The sequence below is a fragment of the Aphis gossypii genome, chromosome 1 (genome assembly GCF_020184175.1).
Source record: "Aphis gossypii isolate Hap1 chromosome 1, ASM2018417v2, whole genome shotgun sequence".
In the NCBI taxonomy this organism is placed as follows: Eukaryota; Metazoa; Arthropoda; class Insecta; order Hemiptera; family Aphididae; genus Aphis; species Aphis gossypii.
The window spans coordinates 26,206,879-26,227,090 of record NC_065530.1 but is presented as its reverse complement, the minus strand read 5'-3'; the positions used below and the strand labels follow the sequence as shown (position 1 = coordinate 26,227,090).

The window sequence follows — 20,212 nt, the reverse complement described above, 5'->3', positions numbered from 1 at the left end:
TCCCCCTTCCACAAACTAAAAAAAAAAAATTATATTTATAACATTTTTAATACTAGAAAATCTTTAAAATAGTCCAGTTCGAATCTAGAGCTCCAACTTCTTCCTCCCACTAAATTTTGAAGTATTTACCCCTATGGTAAATGTATGTATTTATAAGATATTGAGTATGACGTTTGATAATTTTTAAAATATCATTGATTTTTATATTCAATAAGCTCAATATTGTTGGTTATATTTTAAATATTTTTTTCTACACAATTACTTAAACTCATTATTAGACTAATGACTGTAGATGATAAATCTAAGTAATTTATAGTATTTATAATTTATATAGGTGTGTGGTTTGTCTATTAGCCATTAGTTTTTTTTTTATTTTTGGACAAAAAGCTTTTAAATTTAATACAATATTCCTCTTAAATGTTTCATGTCTTATTTAAAAATATTAAGAATACATACCTACTCCTAAAGTCTAATATATTTTTATACATATTTAATGTTAGAATTTTTGAAAATTATTTTCTTAATATTTATTGGAACATTTTATATCAAAATAATTGTTAGATACTTCTATTTGTTCCAATAAGTTTTTCTTACAATGTCTGTACCAAAACGTTTTGTTAAAATTCAATGAACTTCTTTTCTTATGGATAAATTATTACAAAAACGTCTTTCTTCACATTCCCTGAGTACCTTGGTTTAAACACAGAATAGATTAAATCACATTTGTCTCAACGAATATTTGTTCCGATAATCCGATGACTATTTGGAACAAGTATTTATTGGAATTAATATTCGTGTAACATAGTCATGAATGTTGCAGTGCTTAGCACTTACTAGTTATTACCATGACAAATTAAAAATATATATGGCTATGCTTGGTACTTAGACGAATAAAAATAAATAGAACTTTTTAACTTTTACTCGTGGGTACTTTACACAAATTGCATTAATTTGTCCATGGTTTTTCAATTTTTCTTCCATTGAAATCATAAACTTTGCTCTATCTCTCTCTAACAATGCATCACATTGATTGGTAGGAGGGGTGGTGTATGGGGAGGGGCTGTTCATACTTCATATCGTTATAGATCAGTTTGTGTTTATTACGTATGACGTCACCTAAACCAGAACCGCGAATATGTTAGTACCTTGTGCACTTTATTTTATAGTTTATGGAAGGGGTTTGAGGACCGTTTATCGTTTATGACATAAAAAACAACAATATATTTATTGAATTGTTTACTATAATAATAAATAATACTATTTAGTATTTAGTATTATTATACACCTAGTGTGTTGTTGTCTTTTAATTTATTATTTTACTTGTCAAAAATGTGTTATTCATATTGACTTAGGTATTTAGAGATATCATTGTCAGATTGTTCGTAATTTATATTTTGTTTGGTATATTTATAATGATCAATTATATATATATATATATTTTTTAGAACAAATTACTGAAATTGATTAACAATAAAATTATTAATTTTTCATCATAAATCGTTCATTGACTAGTTTGTACTTTATAGTTCGTATGCAGTTTATGCTGGTTAATTATTTATAGTCCTGTTGGATATAGTAATGTGACTGTTTTATTCGATATTATATTTTATGTTTATGTTGCACTGAATCTAAATATCTGCAAAAATGACTTGGGGTTTTGTTACTTGTGGTCCCAATGAGGCTCTTGTTATATCAGGTAATTTAAATATTTTTCAATTAATTGTATTTTGTTTGATTTTGTTATTTTATTATAATTTATATTTATTATTATTCTTTTATTAATTTATATAGTACCTAAATTTAGTGCTTATGGCTGCTTTTTTATTGATACTTTAAACATAATGTTAGTTTAAGATATGTTAATGTAGATACTTCAATTTAAGTTATATGAACAATAAAATACATTAAACCTTAATACTCTTTATTTACCCAACACATTAATTTTTTTAAACATGAGAATTATTTGAGATAAATATTGCAGATTAAAAATTAATGGATGTATGTGATTGCATAGAGTATAGAAATAGACCATTGTTAAAAGTATTTATTGTGTAGTTTTGGTTTTAGTGAGAACTTATACAATGGCATGGAGAAAAGGATGATAGGAATCATAAAAAAAAAAAGTTTTTTGTAATAGAACATAGTAGTAGTATACTGAACAATATTCAAACCTGAGGCAAACTACCATAGGCGCCGCCAGGAATTTAATCAGGGGGGTGCATTTTCCATAGTAGGTATACGGTGATTTCTAATTCTAATAATATGTATTATATACTATTAGCAATTATTTTATATTATATTATTATTGTTTGATATTATAAATATTATATTATAAAATATCATTCAATTTTTTAAATTTTTTTTTGAAAAGCCAGGGGGATGCAAATGCATCCCCTTGCAACCCCCTCGCGGCGCTCATGCAAACTACTAATTGATAATGCACTCACTGCTTTTAATTTATTTATAATTATTTTACTCAATTGTATACATATTATTATTATAAACATTTTATTACCTATATTAAATCCATCACTTACTATCCACCTAATCATTTTGTCTTGTGGAAATTGCCTTTAAAAAGCCTACTTTGGCACTGTATTGCAATATAGGACTTAAAACTAAAAAAATTGAAATAACAATTTATTTTTGTTTTTAGGATTTTGTTATGGTAAACCAAATTTGGTACCTGGTGGAAGAGCATTTGTTTGGCCCGTTATACAATATTGCCAGAGGTAAATATATTATTTATGTACATTTTATCTTTAGAAAAATATTTTTTGTCATGTACTCATGTCTTATAGGGCGAGTATTGGATGAAAAGTATGAATGAAATTAGTTACTATACAATACATTTATAGATAATACATAACATAATATTAAATTAAATTATTAAGATTTTAATTAAATATAAATGAAAATAAAGTGTTTTATTATATATAAAGTAAATTAAGTACATTAAAACATTAAGTAATTAAAGTATATTAGCTGAGTCTAAAAAATAATAATCTATATAATAAATCAAGAGTTCTCAACTTTTTGAGGTACATTTCATACTATTTTTTGACATCATGCACCTTTACTATAATAATATTGAATTATGTTTAATACACAAAAATTCCCAACAGTAATTTATAAATTATGGAAGATAACGTAACAATTAGTAATATATATATACATATTAAGGTCGTAATTAAATATAAATAAAAAAAAACTTGTTCATACCTCTCTTAGCTTTTTCTATTGATTTATTATTTTTTATTATTAAAATTTTGAAAGGATATTTATCTGCATCACGAGGTGACTTACGTCAAAATGTTATTTATTGATAAATATTAACATACATAGGTAATATATACCTAAATTCTCTTTACATCTCCCAACCACATATATATTTTTTATTATTATACTTATAGTTTGAGAATATTCATAAATTTATATTTATACCTTCTTTCAAAAACTCTGAGCATGCCACTGATTCTTCTATAGGAATAAAACTGTTAACTATAAAAAATGAATACATTTCCCCATTTATTCTTACTGAATGGACAAAAACTCTTTGACAAAATTTTCCAATTTATCCAGTATCCACATTCAATACTAAACATACATTTTCTATAGGTATTATTATAATTAATTTGCTAATATATAAATCTTAGTTTAGATAGTGTACAAAGATGAGAATATATTAGTTAATGTATTACTAATTTTTCAATGTATTTACTCAATTTTCAATTTAATGTAATGGTAATTGATATGTTATGATTTTAATATTGTTATGTGCTGATTGCTTTATTAATTCATTTTAAATATTTTTAGAATTTGTTTGAACACTATGACAATACAAGTTGATAGTCCCAAGGTATATACTATCCAAGGTGTGCCTTTATCTGTCACTGGTATAGCTCAGGTAATGTATATTTTTTTATTTTTATTATTTTTTTAGTTACTAGCATAAACTATTATAAGTTAAAAATTAAAACAAACAGTCCATAACAATTAAAATGTAGAAATACAATATAGATTATTAGGTAATAATAATATACAATTTATTAAAAATGTGCTGTGTGTGTGATTTTGTGTCGTACTATTTTTTTCTGATTTTACCAACAATGCCGAAAGAAGAAGTTTCCTATTTTTTATTTGAACTAAAATGTTTAAAAAGTCTTAATAAATTATGGATGCTTAGAAGATTTTAATTTTGAAAATGTTTGTTTTGTTAAATACTTAATTTTATTATCAGTAATATAATTGATTGAATTAAATTTTACCGAAAACATTGCATTGAAAATGTTTTTGCGTGTAAAATATAATAATATACATTAAATCAAACATTAATATACAAAATTTCAAGTATTTAAAAATTACAACAAAATAATTAAAATTGTTATTTTTCATTTAATTATCTAATTACAACCAAGTATGAACTAAAAATATTTATAAAAAAAATTACTAAGGTTTTGACTTAATAAAGTAAGATGTTTCTTTTTAATATAAGTGTACTTAAATCATTAATTACTTAAATGTTTTTAGGTAAAAATACAAGGGCAAAATGAAGAAATGCTTTTAACAGCGTGTGAGCAGTTTTTGGGTAAACCCAAAGAAGAGATACATGAAATTGCTTTGCATACTCTTGAAGGTCATCAAAGAGCAATCATGGGTTCTATGACTGTAGAGGTTTGTTTATTTAATTATGTCTATTAATTTTATATAAATAGAATATATGAAATAGAAATTATTTTTGCATTTATTATTCCAGGAAATTTATAAAGATCGTAAAAAATTTAGCAAACAAGTATTTGAAGTCGCTTCTTCAGATTTAGTTAACATGGGTATAACGGTTGTGTCATATACAATAAAAGATATAAGAGATGAAGAGGTAAGATATATTTACTTTTTAAATATTTTTTATAGTAATTTCAGTAGTAGATTTTAATTGTGTATACTGTTTTTAATATTAAGTATATTTTGTTTTTGTTTCTCAAAATACAAAATGTATATTTTTATTTATTCCTTAGACAAGAAAATATTTTGTGGTATATTCAAATTATTTATATTTAAAACATGTATCAGTAAATATTTTTAAACACAGAAATATATTTTTGATCATCAATATATTATATTATTACTATTTTATATTAATCACTTATTACTAAGTCTAACTTGAATGATGTAACAATGGCCTGTACTTATTTTATACACTATTTTTAGTTTTTATTGAATTGAATTTTTAATTAATTACTATATTTAGGGTTATCTTAAAGCACTTGGGTTGGCAAGAACTGCGGAAGTTAAACGTGATGCTCGTATAGGAGAAGCAGAAGCAAAAAGAGAAACAACGATTAAAGAAGCTATGGCAGAAGAAGAAAGGATGGCAGCCAAGTAATACCTTTTTTATATAATTATAATATTTTGGTAGTTTAATAAATTGTTAAAATATTATTCAATTTTTTTTGTTTTACAGGTTGATCAATGATACAGAAATAGCAAAAGCTCAAAGAGATTTTGAACTTAAAAAAGCAGCATATGATGTAGAAATTCAAACAAAGGTATAATATGTGTTACAATATATCAATTATAAATATATCAGTGATGGGAAAGAACGTGTTCATATTGTGCGAACTTTACATGAACGAGTTCAATTTTCAAGAAATGAATTAGAACGTGAACTAAGTTCTTATTTATTATGATTTTTAAAGTTTTGGGTTTGCTCATTGACAATTTAATTTTCATGGAACATAGTTATATAATTATATTTACATTTATAAAATAAATAATTTAATAATAATAATATTATAATGTATTAAATGAAATTTAAATATTTTAGAAAGCTGAAGCAGAATTAGCTTTTGAACTTCAAGCTGCAAAAACAAAGCAACGCATAAAAGAGGAACAAATGCAAATTGATGTTGTGGAAAGAACACAACAAATTGCTGTCCAAGAACAAGAAATTCAAAGGCGAGAACGTGAATTAGAAGCTACCATAAGAAGACCAGCTGAAGCTGAGAAATTCCGGTAATATAATGTTTCAACTTAAAATGTTAGTTGCAATTTAATTAGAAAGATGAAATATAAGATTTTTCAAGATATTTTTTTTAAATTTATTTTTGGGATACCAACATTTTGAAATTTTTATGTAGTTTCTTTTATTGTTTAAAATGTCAGTACAATCATAGATAATTGAATTAGGAATTTTTTTATTTTTAATATAACAGTATTTTTTAATTACTCAGTTATATTTATATTTTATGAGAGAGAGGTTAGTACTGATTAAAACTTAAATAAAATTTTGACAATAATTGGTGACTACACTCGAGGATACAGTAAATATTGGCATTAATATAGGTATTTTTGTTTATATGTTTAGCTTATTAGTTTATTGAATTTTATTTGATATGTTAACTATTCTTTATATATTTTAAATATTACCAATTAAGATGTTTTAAATTACTTATTAACCTAGTTTTGTTAATGAAAATAGATTAGAGAAATTGGCTCAAGCAAATAGAACTCGAATTATACTGGAAGCTGAAGCTGAGGCTGAGACACTCAGACTTAAGGGAGAAGCAGAATCATTTGCTATCCAAGCAAAAGCCAAAGCTGATGCAGAACAAGCAATGAAAAAAGCAGAAGCATGGAGAGAATATAAAAAAGCTGCTATTATTAATATGGTTCTCGAAGCATTACCAAAGGTGAATATGTTACATTCTGAAATAAATTTCACATAAATAATTAAATAATTCTCATATAAAGTTATATTTTTTTTTATATTTAATTTTAGCTTGCTGCTGAAGTTGCAGCTCCTTTTGAAAATACCAAAAAAGTTACAATGGTGGCTAGTGGTGATGGGGATGTTGGGGCTGTTAGATTGACAAATGAAATTATTCAAATTGTTAATAAAGTGCCTGAAATGGTAACTACTTTAACTGGAGTTAAAATAAATGATGTCATGTAAGTTTTTTGGAATTAAGTAAAATAAAAATATTAAAATTGTCATTACTCATGTGTAAATTATTAATTTAATTTAATTAATCATTTGAAATAGATTTTTTAGACATATCAAAATTTGTATTAAATATGAATACACATAAATAATATGTTTAAATATATATTATATTTATTATATTCAGTTTATGATGTATAATTTTAAATTTAAAAATAACATCTTCCAAAAAAATTTAAATCAAACTTTAGTTTTGTGAATTTAATTATTTAAATCAAAAAAAATAATAATACATTAATTTATTATATTTTAAACCTAATTGTATAACCATAATATTAATATATGTATTTATATTTATTTATTTATTTTATCTTGTAACAGGAATATGTAAGAAAATGGGCTGGAAATTCGATCAATTTATTAGTATCATTGTTTTTTTTTTATGCTTATCTTTAATTGTCTTCCAATGCTCATCAAGTAAATAAAAAATATTATTATTTATCCTTTATAATTAATCAATTGCTTAATGTTTTACATTATGGTATGCAAAAATACCCTTTATATTCATTTTCCTTATTTCATTACTATATTTTAACGATCAATCATTAATTATTATTTCTATTATTATTAGTTTTTAACAATTTTACATTATATATTATTCTTCCAATAAAACATAGAATTAGTTAATTTGCTATAAAAAAATGTCTGATGCTTTTTTATTGCTTTTGATAAAATTTTAACAGGTTACGGTACAAAATGTCTTACAATTTTGTTTTGCTTAAAGCTACTAGTAATACCAATAAAATAAGTTATAATGCATTAAAATTGTACATTTTTATATATTTAAAATAAAAAAATATTTAATATTATTTATTGATCGTTTTATTTATTTAACTGTTGTTTTGTTTTGTTTTTTTTTTCGTGAAGTTTGTTGATTCCAAGAGTTATTATTATCATATTTTTATCAAATACTTGACTGCATTATGTATGCTTATATATCCACAATTGTCAACTTTGTTAGTCAGTGGGTATAATATAAATTGCTTGAACATTCTATACCTGATTACAGTGGCTAAATGTATCAAGTATCTAGTAAATTATTAAATAAAAAAGAAATCATATTTTAAAATAAACATTTTATTATTTTACCTTATAAGTTTACAATATTAAGAAAAATTTATATAAAAAATAAAAAATTGCAATTTTAATTTAAGTTTTTTTTTTTAACATTTAATGAATTTATTTTAAAGCTTACTACTTAAACGCTAAAGAATTTTTTAATTTTCCTACTGAATTATATCATTATAATTTTGAACATTCCATTTTAAACTTTCTATAGTTAGACAATAATAATATAACTTTTTATACTAAATAATATTACTACAATACTATATTTTGTTATTGAAAGTTAAAACCAGTACTTAACTTATTTTGAATAAATAACTATTTTATAGTTACCATCAAAATATTAGATAGAGTAACAATTGTAAATCTGTTCCATTAATACATAATTTTTTTACTGGTTCTAAAGAGATTACATAAATGTATTAGCATACAATTATCGAATTATTTGCTTTAATGTTGTTTCAAGTTGCAGCAATTCTCACAATATAGACAACGCACAGTAGTCAGTGTTACTAAAATACTGAACTCAAAAATATTTTCAGAAGAGATTTTTTTTTACTGTATTAATTAATATAATTAATGTATAAAACCTGCAATACTTAATATATTGCGACAATTTTCCGAGATATGTTGCATAAAAATGATGACACGGCGTCCTGGATAGATAAATTTAATACATTATAAGTTTAATTCAATTTTTCGGTAAGTATATTGATATTCTAATTCCTGATAGTGACTTATAATAATTTTTAAGTGAGTTATGACAAGTTATATATGTATATGAAAAATTGCGATTTTCTAATGATCAAAACTCTTCAAATTTAAAGTACCTTTATCGTAAGAAACCGACATACAATGACAGATAGTGTTTTTATTTTTAAGGATACTATTATAGGTTAATTTAACCTAATATAAAGCTGATAACAGAAGATTAGTTGCGCTGAATGCAATTTCACTAATCCCTATGTTGTAGATTATAGAATGACCGAGATAATATATGATCCCACGTCCTCCTTGTGCATTTTATTATTTCATATTTTATGAATACAGCTACGTGCACAGTGGTTGGTTAGGGGTGATATCTCTTCGTTGACTTTTTTTGTTGCTGAACTTCAGAGAGCAATTATTTGTTAGATATTAGAGCTGTTTTAAAGTCATTACTTTTGACGATTCAACATACCTATGTCCTACATGTATGTACACATTTATAAACTATTTTTGTTTTTGAATAACCACAGTTCATTTATATGTACTATTATATAATATTGTATTATATATCCCCCCATTGAATGTTCCTAGCTATGCCACTGTATGAATATATTATCATTCGATGTGATTTTATTCAAGTACACCATTGTCCTATAGTTATAGATATTCTATAAAGTATATCGTATATGGATTTCAGTTTTGTACCAATTTTCATTGATATTAGGTAAACTTAAATTCACATTTACTTTTACTTAAGTTTTAAGTTTAATATCAATGTATTTTTTTGTGGTTATTATAAGCTTTTATTAAGCTACTATATTATTTGATACGAGCTTAGAGAAAATCATAAGATAAGAAGTTAGTTCTTGGTTCATGGAGCAAATTCAAAAGTAAAAAATATTGATAACGTTTGATTTTGATAACGGTATAATTTCGTCTGTCCCTGTTTGTCCGTTTTTTTAGCGGCAGAGTAAACGTATGATCGTTTTATTTTTAATTTTTCTGTAGCTTTCGCTAAACCGTTCGTGTTGCGTGTCGTTTAGATTTTTATGACGACATGTTATACCTATATAAGTCCGTATTGTTTTCGAATATGCGTAAATATCGCAACGTATTTCCTTGCAAGAGCTGCAGCTATTATGAGCTGAATACGTCGATTTATGATTGGAAGCTAATAGTCAAGTATAGAGTGATTTACCAAGTGACCGCTCATCCCTATCAAATGAAACACGTGTGGACAATAAAATATTTTGTAAGAAAAATGTTATGCTTTCTAAAATTCACTTTAAAAAATCTTATTTCATAGGAAACTATTGAAAATAATACCTACTACTGGGTACCTACTCATTATATTCACAGATTCAAAAATGTTTATTTTTATAAAATAATACCTTTAAAGCCATTTAATTTAGATAATATTGAAGTAATAAATATACCATTATAAAAATTTAACTTTGTTATTAAAAAATAAAGGGATACATTCATACAAATACGAACTTCACAAAAAATAACAAGTAATTTGATGTTTAAAATGGCGTTTTGTAAAAACTTATTGTCCAAGTTATTTTAGAATGTTTGTAATTTTTAATAACTGAAAAGTACATCATAACTACGTGGTCAAGCAGTTAGTTTTGCTTGTAAACATGGAGTAACATAAGTTATATTGGAGTTAATTTTTTTTCATCCCGTTCAATAAATGTATACATTTTATAATAAATAGTATTCTTATTTTAAGGGCAATTATATTATGGCATCCATATAACGTAAAAAACTAGGGGACATTTATTTAAGCGTAAATTGCACACCTGCCGTATATATAACTCTGTTTAATTTGGAGTATAATAGGTAATTATTAATAATATAGGACAGGTAGGTGCAAGTTACAACACGTAGGTATAGATAATATCGTGGTGGCCTATCCGGGATTATAAATGGTCATTTTACCTGGTTGTATATAATAGTGCGTAGGGAAATTTAATGACCTCAATAATGTATATTTTCATTATAGGTTCAGACGTACAGTGCGAATTTGAAGTTACAATAATTAGTAATTCGGTTTCTATAAATTAATAGATAAAAATAAAAATGATGGAGACGAAATTTTGAATGTAATAAGACCCACAATTAAAATGGTCGTGTGTACTTATAAAGAAAACGTACCTACAAGCGTCAAAGTGTAGGTGATACAGACTATATATATATAGTACTATATATAACTATATAATTTGTAAGCAATGATTATTAACATCAAATTAAATTAACGCAGCAAATTAATTATATTTTTTTCCACCAGTTAATGCGTCATTGTGATAAGTTCCGACAGTTCGGTGTAAAAATAAATGAAGACAATGATATTAACATTATATTTTTTTTATTACACTCTAATAAGTTTCTGAAGTGATCAATGGGAAGAGCGTTATCATCCCCTGGACAGCCGCTGACAATCAATTGGGATGCGTCGTGCATGTGAGTGATAATAATTATTAAAGCACGTAGGTGTTATACAATAATAACGGTACTATAGATATATACAGTCGAGTGCTGGAATTAAGGGGATAGATGACGCAGTGACCGCTTCTTCTTGCTTATTGGTCCGTTTAAAATTTTATTTTTATATGCTTTTATTGATTATATTCTGTTAGGTTAGGTTAGAATTGTTTCAACTTTAATACAATATTATGGGTTTGAATTATTTATTTAATTTCGAACATAGGGTTTAGTCATTACTTATCTTAGTTTTGTGTATGAATTATTTTTATTTTAGATTTTTAATAGAACGAAGTGTGTTGCATACCTACCTCATTGTTAATACGTACTTTTTTGATTATGAATAATATATACATGGAACTAGGTACCTACTACATACATTGTTGCTACAATGTTATGTAACTCGAGGTTTTTTAAAACGTAGGAAAAAATTCGAAGTAATAGGTACATTGCAAGAATCGCGAATTCGGAATTTGATCATTTTTGTGTAAGCATGAGTTTTCGAGGCTTAAAAGTAATATGTTAAATAAAATAAAATCAAACTCAGCTATTCTCATGACTTGAAGTTACAATAAATAATATAGTATGTGTACTTAGTTTAGCTGTCGGCGGTGGCTGTACATTGCTAATTTAGTGGTGTGATTTTTTTTTCGGGGGAAAAAAAGTAATAATCAAAACAAAAACAACATCACACAACATAGTAGTGGTCATGCGATCGCGTCGTTAAAATCGGGTACGAAAAAAGGAAACGTTTGTCACGTGACCTGCGGGGAAACCGCCGATTTTCCCGCTACTATAGTCTCGGTGTAGTCAGTTTTCCCGTCCGCTATAGCCGTGCAACACGCGCGCCGCGGTACACTCGTCGTCGTGTTCTCGTCGCGTGCAAACAGTCGTTCGTCCGTATGAAATGGGATATTTAAGAGTGTAAAAATTAAAAAAATATTTTAACTCGGAAACCAAATAATCTATTGGTCAGCGATCACGGTACAATAATAATAATCACTGCCTATTTTGATTTCGTAACTATAAAGCGCGAGAGAAACATTAAAATATTAATACTCAAACTTATAAGCGTTTGCGAGATTTCGGAATGTTTGTTGCATACCCTTAATTGTAGTGTCTCGTAGTATAGTCTCGTGCGCGAAATCGTATGGCTTACGGGGCCACGTAGACTGCGAGGCTACAGTCCAGTGGTGGTCGTGGTGGCCACGTAAAGGTAAAAATATAAATTTGATTAATCGTTTTTGTGCATGGTAGCGTGACAGGTTAATTCATATATAGGGACCATTATGAAAGGAGTGATAGCAATTAAAATATCTAATTTATAAATTTAGATTACCACCCTTGGGATGTTTAGAACGCATAGACCTCATGTTTAAGCTATATGTTAAGACTAAACAAATAACACGAAGTATACTAAGGATAGGTATGCACTAAGCAATAAAATAATTGAAAATAAATGAATTTTATGTTTTTGTTAAGTTTTATGTTTACGTGTGTATTTATGGAGTTTTTGGTGAAATATCAACACAATACCAATCGAAAATATTGTGTATCTTATAAAAAATATATGCAAATTACTCTATGTAATTACTCTAAAATCAACATTCTTACAATAGTTATTATACTTAATGTGCTATTAAAGCATGTACTTATCTAGTTAAGTTATAATTTAGCGGAAGAGTATGATTAAACAACAATTTGAATAAACCAAGTTTACTTTAAGTATTATTTAAAATTTAAATTGCAGTTGAACATATTTTATCTTCTCGATTTAAAGCTAGACGTGTAACCCCATATAATCAATTTATGGACGTTTGAAATTGTTTTATCAGGGAAAACCTACTTATTTATTGACTTTTGTATTTTAAATTCCAGGATGGTATTTAGTTTATTTTTTAACAAGTTTTGAATACTACTTGTAAAAAACAATCTTAAATACAATAACGGACTTCCAGAATAATATTAAAAAAGTGTACTACAATCCTTAACTTTACCACGAATAGACCTGTGAAATGAGGTCTTTTTTTAAAGATTTTACAAACAGGTGAGGTAAGAAGGCTAAAAATCAAAAGATCTCCAGTTTTCTCGGATTCATTACCCATTTTTAATTATGCCGCTGTCGTATATTATATTATGTTCTTTACTCGTATAATAATACTTGCAATAATCGAGAATCTAGGATTTATATTTTTTTTTCTATTATAGTATAAAATGACAGTATAGTATATATAAGTAAAACTTGAGGTCTCTTAACAAGACAAAAACCTTTATTATATATATAATTTTGATATCTGACCAAGCTGAAACATTAACACTTATTATTAATACTTCCTTGGACCTTGATAGGTATTACTAAGGGTATGAAATTAATTCTCGCGTTTTATGAAATAAGTAGTCAAATTTCGATAATTTTTATTTATTGAATTATGTAAACTTTATAAAGTTTTTACTTGATTCTGATTTAAAAAGTCAATTATTAAAAATTGTAATAAATGTCTAAAATCTAAATAACCACAATTATTATTTTGATTTTGAAATGTATTTTTCTGTCATTATTTAAAATTAATCCTTAGATTTTTGCAAAAATCAGAGTTCAATGCGATTAGAATAAGGTTTTTATCTGATCATAATCCCATCATTCTATGATGCATGCGAATTTTAACTGTATAATTGTTTTTGTTTATGATCGTTGAAATGGGAGATTGATGATTATTTATTTTTTCATATGGCTATCGTTCAATACAGTTATAAATTAATCCAATAAGTCGTTTTGACACCATTAATATGAGTTTAATTCAAATTAATCTTTATACGTTTATTCTTATTTCTTTTGTATCTATAACGTTTAGTTGGTCTGTCAAATTAAAACGACGAAAAAGATTTAAATATTTATTACGCCAATAAAAAAACAGGTGTATCACTGTATCGTTGTTATTAATAATATAAATCTACTATTTTATGGTCATATTTTTACTACATCTTTTGTATAGCTTCTACTCATAGGTTATTACTGCGTTTATAAATATTGTTATTTAATATTTTAAAGGTACCTATACTTTTTATTAATTTTTAGTAGGTAAGTATAGTAGTTATAGGTTATATAAACTTAAAATGACTTTTTTTCGGAGTTATAACCATGCTATTTATTTATTGATTACTATAATTTATTGATCCTAGTTTTATAATATACTAAATATGCATAATAATCTGTTGCGGAATAAATTCATTTTATAAGTTCAAAAATTCGTTAAAACGTTCCGAAAACAAAAATATCATTTTTTAATTTTATTGGTTTTTGAACGCAATCTTTGGTTAGAGTTCAGATGAAATGTTTCATATACCTAACAGTAATAGGTATTTTTCAATAATATTGATTGTATATAGTTTTTAAAAATAATAAACCGTATTGTATAGTTTTAAGTTTACTTTATTTTTATATTGTTGATTTGAATTATTATTTTTCTTAAACGTGTATTTTGATTTTCAATAATTTATAATAAATTAAACAGTATTTAACAACTTCTTTTTTGAATAGGTACTTATTATGTATTTTACTTTTACTTTTTATAATTGTTTACTATGCTAGGTAATTATAAAGCTTATCTAGATATAAAGCTATATCAAGAAATATAATTTTTTTTTACACCTTACAGTCAAATATGTTTGAGAAAATCACCCCGTAATTCGATTTTGAATGATAATTTATATGCAATAATAAAAACTGATATTAGAAGTCAGCTTATAGAGATATTATTTTTTGATAATTGTATATGTTATATGTCTGTTTTTGATGTGCACAGTATATTAACCTCAATTGACCTCAATTTAATTGAACAACTGCACGTTTTTAATTTCAGAATCATAATATTTTACCCAAGCTTGAGAAAAAAATGCTATACTATTTTTGGATATCACAAAAGTTGTATAGTCTTATGATTTTTGTATAGTTATTTACCTAATAATTTAAAAATTAAATTTTGTTAGTTTTTTGATTATTCACTTTTTAACGATAAGGTCCTATGTTATTTTATGTACTTTATCTACGTGTAAAAAAGTATGTTTTCCCCTAATTTTTTGATTAGGAGTATTCTAAGAGTTTCATAATTAAGTCTTGGTATAATTGTAGTTGATGATTTAATACAATTGCCAATTGAAAACTTTTAGTATGATAATTTGTAAGCTTATGATTTAATTTATAATGCACGTTGAAGGAATACTATTAAAAAACAATTTAAATTTAAGGCAAAGCAAATCCATACATAAAAGTTAAGTATTTTAATTTAAAAAATAATCATAGAGACTCAATATTTGATAGTTATTAACATTATTGATTTATAGACGTAGGGTTATATATTTTAACAATTTTTGAGTTAAATATAAAATATTTTCAGATGGTTCATCTTTGTTTTCAACACAGTGAAACAACCACTTCAGAGGTCTACTCTGTAACTCTTGTATTAGATGTTGTTTCAACTAACTAATAAATAAAAAGGTATTTTAATTTGAAAAACAATGGAGGGGCTAATGTTTTGTTTCTATATCAGATATACCTACGTTTTTTTTAATAGCTCTCTAAAATGAAATTGAAATTATGCCGCCCTCATATATTTTATTTGATGTGGCCGGTTTTGAACAAAATAAATCAGATTTTCTAACAAACCTTGCAAGACGAACGAATATCTACAGGATTAAAATATGTATGTACATAATAAAATATTATGTGGACGCGTATGTATGGATACTATTGCTGTAGTACGTATTACAATGAATTAATAAAAGTATAAGAATATTTATTATCTGGGTCGATGTAAAATATCATACGGTATGACTTAGATTTTCTAAAACTAATGGCCTTTACAGTTTACACTAATTAGACAATATATTAAATTGTAATTCCTTACAAACTATATAACGAGTATAGTCGAGTTAAACGAAAGTTGTTAACAAGCGTTTGTTTATCATAAGTTCTTGTGGAGATTTACTGCGATGTATCATTGCGGATGTAGCAATCTTAAATACGACGCCGACGTCACAATATCAAGATTTGCTATCTGCTTTTATGTAGTATCTCTCGCCATACTCGTGACAAATCATTTATATACACCAGGTTTAAATTATACATCCAGTGATTAAACACGTTAATACGAATTGATCATAAATATAGCTGTGAAGCGTCTTCGCGGGTAAATGTAAATAATTTATCCGGGAACGAAATAGAACAAACAATATATTCGATTTTCAACAACTATTTTTGTTTTTATTATTTTTTATATTCATTATTATATTTTTTCGTAGTCATATAAACCACAATAAAAATAGTACTTGGTCCAAAATAGAACAATTTACCATAAAAAAAAAAAGGCTACATGAAGTAGTAGGAAGTGAGATAATGTGTAACTTGTATAGAGTAATAATTTCAAGATTTGTTTAACGTAACGAAAGACCTAAACGAGAACATTGTATAATTGATTTTGAGTTTTTTATAATAGAGTAAACCAATATATTTTCTAAGATAGCAGTAATATTTATTTCCTTAACAATTTGCTAAAATTGTCAAAATAAAAATATTGCAATGCTAGTGAATGCAAATGTGCAGTGGAGAGCAATACTCATTGTCATGTGGAAAAATATGTGGTAAAATACAATTTATCAGTGGTAACTTGAAATGCATCGAATGCTCTTATAGTTTATGTGTTTTCCCCGAACAAAGACCTCAGAGGATAATAATAAAATCTTGTGAGTTTCTGACACTATTATTGGCAATATAATATATGACAGTTCTTGCTGCAGCTAGGTCTCTATAGTGAAGTTACGTGGACGATGTGAGCGCGTTGTATTATTGATGTGTGGCGTCATTTAGGACTCGATTTCGAAGGTTGGAAAAAACGTATATCATAGGTTTATAAGTATTATATAGTACACACAAATACACACACACACATATACACAACGGAATTAATATATATGATATACACTGAGTAAACTTTTTCGTGCGATTCTTTGACATTCTTCATTTTGTTTGTATTTTGCACCATGAGCATATAGATTGATATATTTTTTACTCTTAACCCTCGATTATCAAAGACCAATTGGTTATTTTATAGAAACGATTGTAGTCCCGAGTCGTTTTAACTTCTTATATATATTATAGATGTACTGGAAAACCATAACAATATTTATTTTTGGATTCGCCAAACTAAGGTATATTTAATTAATTTTTATACACACACCTAGTATTACTTAATTTCGAATTGTTCTGTAAAAATACTATTAAAATAATAATAAGTACTCTGAAGGTAAAAAATTCTGTATCAAATTTAGAAAATAATTTTTTTTTTACATTCAGAAAAACAAATATTTTTTTTGTTTGTATAGAGTTGCTATTAGTTACAAATTACAATGTAATCATTGCATAAATTAAAAATTTAAGCTTAAACTTTTATAAACCATTAAAATGACTGTTAAAAATATGTTAAGTTTAAATTTAACAGATTTTTAAGACAGGGTAAATTTACGGGCATTTCATTTTTCGTGAGCAATGTTCATGTATTCCGTGATATTTATTTTATTATGTTATATTGGTCAGTATTAAAACGATTTAATTTTTAATGATTTGAAAGTAATGCTTTTTAAAAAATTACAAGTACCTACATACCTGTGATATGACAATTTTTACAGAAAATGTTTATAAATATACAGATTTGAAAATTTTATGAAAATAAATATCTACCTAAAAAGTTTTGTAGTACAATATTGTAACTGAAGTATTTGAACAACTATAAGCGTGTCTGGATATAATTGTTATAGTACTGAGCAGTAATAATTATAAGGAACGTGAGTTTATAATTATAAAAAGTAAACATTTTATGGAAGAAAATAATTTCATTTCTACTTATGTTTAACAGACGGTAACGAAATTTACCTTAACTACCGTCATATATAACATGTACCTAAACTAATAAGTCTTCGGGGATTTTTATGCCGGAATGGAACACGCAGACCACGTTACTTAATTATCATACTGAATATATTGCTTTACCGGTTTCTTTACTGTACTGATAGGATTATAATCGTACACAATTTTTATAATACAATACTATGATTGTGTTTGAGTAATGTTATTAGTAACTAGGTATCTATATTCTTTATATAGTATTTTATTATGTATAATCACCATAAATACTAGTACTAGCTCAGGTACCGATCGATATTTTTTTAAGGTGCTGAGCACCCCATAAAATGTATTATTAAATATGGTTAATAGTTAGTACATTTTTTCTTACTCTTTCGAAAAACAAACTAATTAAAACATTTTTTTTTTAATTTAAGGAATAAATGTAAACGTACAATACGTCCGTGGTTAAGTCTAAGACGTTAGGTACTGCATTTTAAAGATATTTAAAAGTTACTACCAAATCCAAGATAGTGCTTATTATACTAGTTAACATAATATTAACACAGTTGTAGATTTACATCATTTTTGGTTGAACAACGAATTGTGGTATGGAGATCGTCCAACTAAAATTGAAGATAGTACTATCTCCAGACTCCAATCGTGGGTCCAATTTTATCGAATTGCTGTAATTCTTATTATTGATTTTGTATAGTGTAAAGAAATGATCTATAATGTAAATGTACAATGAACTTAATTTATTAAATATTAATATGTAGCGTTCATATTGTTTACACGCACAATATCCAATTTTTTGAAGTCAAAACAAATTAAAATTAATGACACTTATAGATGTTTTAAAATTGAAGTGTTCATGTAATAAGTTTTCAAAAATGAATAATCTTATCAAAATTATAGTGATTAACCCGGTTTTTTCTTGTACCTACTGCAGAGTGCAGAAATATCATTTTCAGTACTGTGGCGATTAAAAACGTTTTCGAGGTCAAAAATATTATTTTAGAATTGTTTGAATGATCTAGTAATACTGCATTCCATGATAGGAATGAAGACGTGGATCTTTAAAAAAATTAACAATTTTGTTCATTAATACGAAAATTCGTCGAAATATATTGTCCTCATAAACTGATCTTGTTAAGTTTTGTTTTATTGTTTTTCATTCTTAATGCATCTTATTGTCATAGATTAAGTTTATATGTATATTCTTATATATGTAACTGTTAAATATATATAGTTAATTCAAATAAGTTAATTAAGCTATTCCATTAATTTTCTTACGGTTTATAAAAACTATCAATATTAATGAGGTAATAACTAATATGTAAATAATTATATATTATATATTATTATTATTTATCAAGCATGAATGGTTAAAAACTTAACACAATTATATTTATGTTACTAATTTTAATTAATACTAATACTAATTTTCAACTTATAATTTTTTTAAATCTTGACACCCATAGTTTATAAGATATGAACAACAATATGAAGGTAAAAAAATAGCTCGAAATACCGGATCTTATTTACCTAATTAAATTATCTTTGTAAATTTCAGGATTATGTACTAACCCTTCATAATTGTTATTATTATATTATACCCGTTGATTAAATAAAAGTAGGCACTTGTATAATTAATCAATGTTATACCCAACTGTATTTTCTGATAATTTATTTAATATTAGGCAGGTATATAGATTCATTATATTTAACATTATTTTTCACTTGAAAGTTAAAAATAATATTAGTGGATATTCATTTATTCTACAAATTATTCATTTATTTTTATTTTAAAAATTATGCAGTTAATTTTTAAACGTTTATTAAGTCAAAAGGTTATGGTGTTGTAAATTTGACTACATTGAATATTTTTTAATAACCACCCATACAATAATTAATAATTATGATATAAGTAATTATCCAAAACTCTAGGTCTGGAGACTCGAAATTTTCATAGATTATTAATTTAAGCATTAATGCATAATAATGTTTAATAAGTAAGATAAGAAACAGTTGCCAGGTAGGTTCGGGCATACGTA

At 25.5% G+C, this 20,212-nt stretch overlaps 2 protein-coding genes across 2 annotated transcripts in view; both read left to right on the top strand.

The window, feature by feature from the left end:
* The first annotated feature begins 1,194 nt into the window (after positions 1-1,194).
* Positions 1,195-7,813, top strand: LOC114129525 (flotillin-1). The gene is made up of 12 exons (XM_027994285.2): positions 1,195-1,352; positions 1,527-1,696; positions 2,657-2,732; positions 3,817-3,907; positions 4,531-4,674; positions 4,757-4,876; positions 5,249-5,379; positions 5,462-5,546; positions 5,825-6,012; positions 6,479-6,689; positions 6,779-6,948; positions 7,322-7,813. The coding sequence occupies exons 2-12, from the start codon at positions 1,645-1,647 to the stop codon at positions 7,329-7,331; spliced, it is 1,278 nt and encodes a 425-aa protein (XP_027850086.1). The 5' UTR covers positions 1,195-1,352; positions 1,527-1,644; the 3' UTR covers positions 7,332-7,813.
* A 4,274-nt stretch (positions 7,814-12,087) lies between these two features.
* Positions 12,088-20,212, top strand: part of LOC114129524 (uncharacterized) — a 67,412-nt gene continuing 59,287 nt past the window's right edge. Inside the window, exon 1 of the mRNA XM_050208290.1 lies at positions 12,088-12,476. The gene's annotated coding sequence lies outside the window, so the exon portion shown is untranslated. The remainder of the gene's footprint in view (positions 12,477-20,212) is intronic.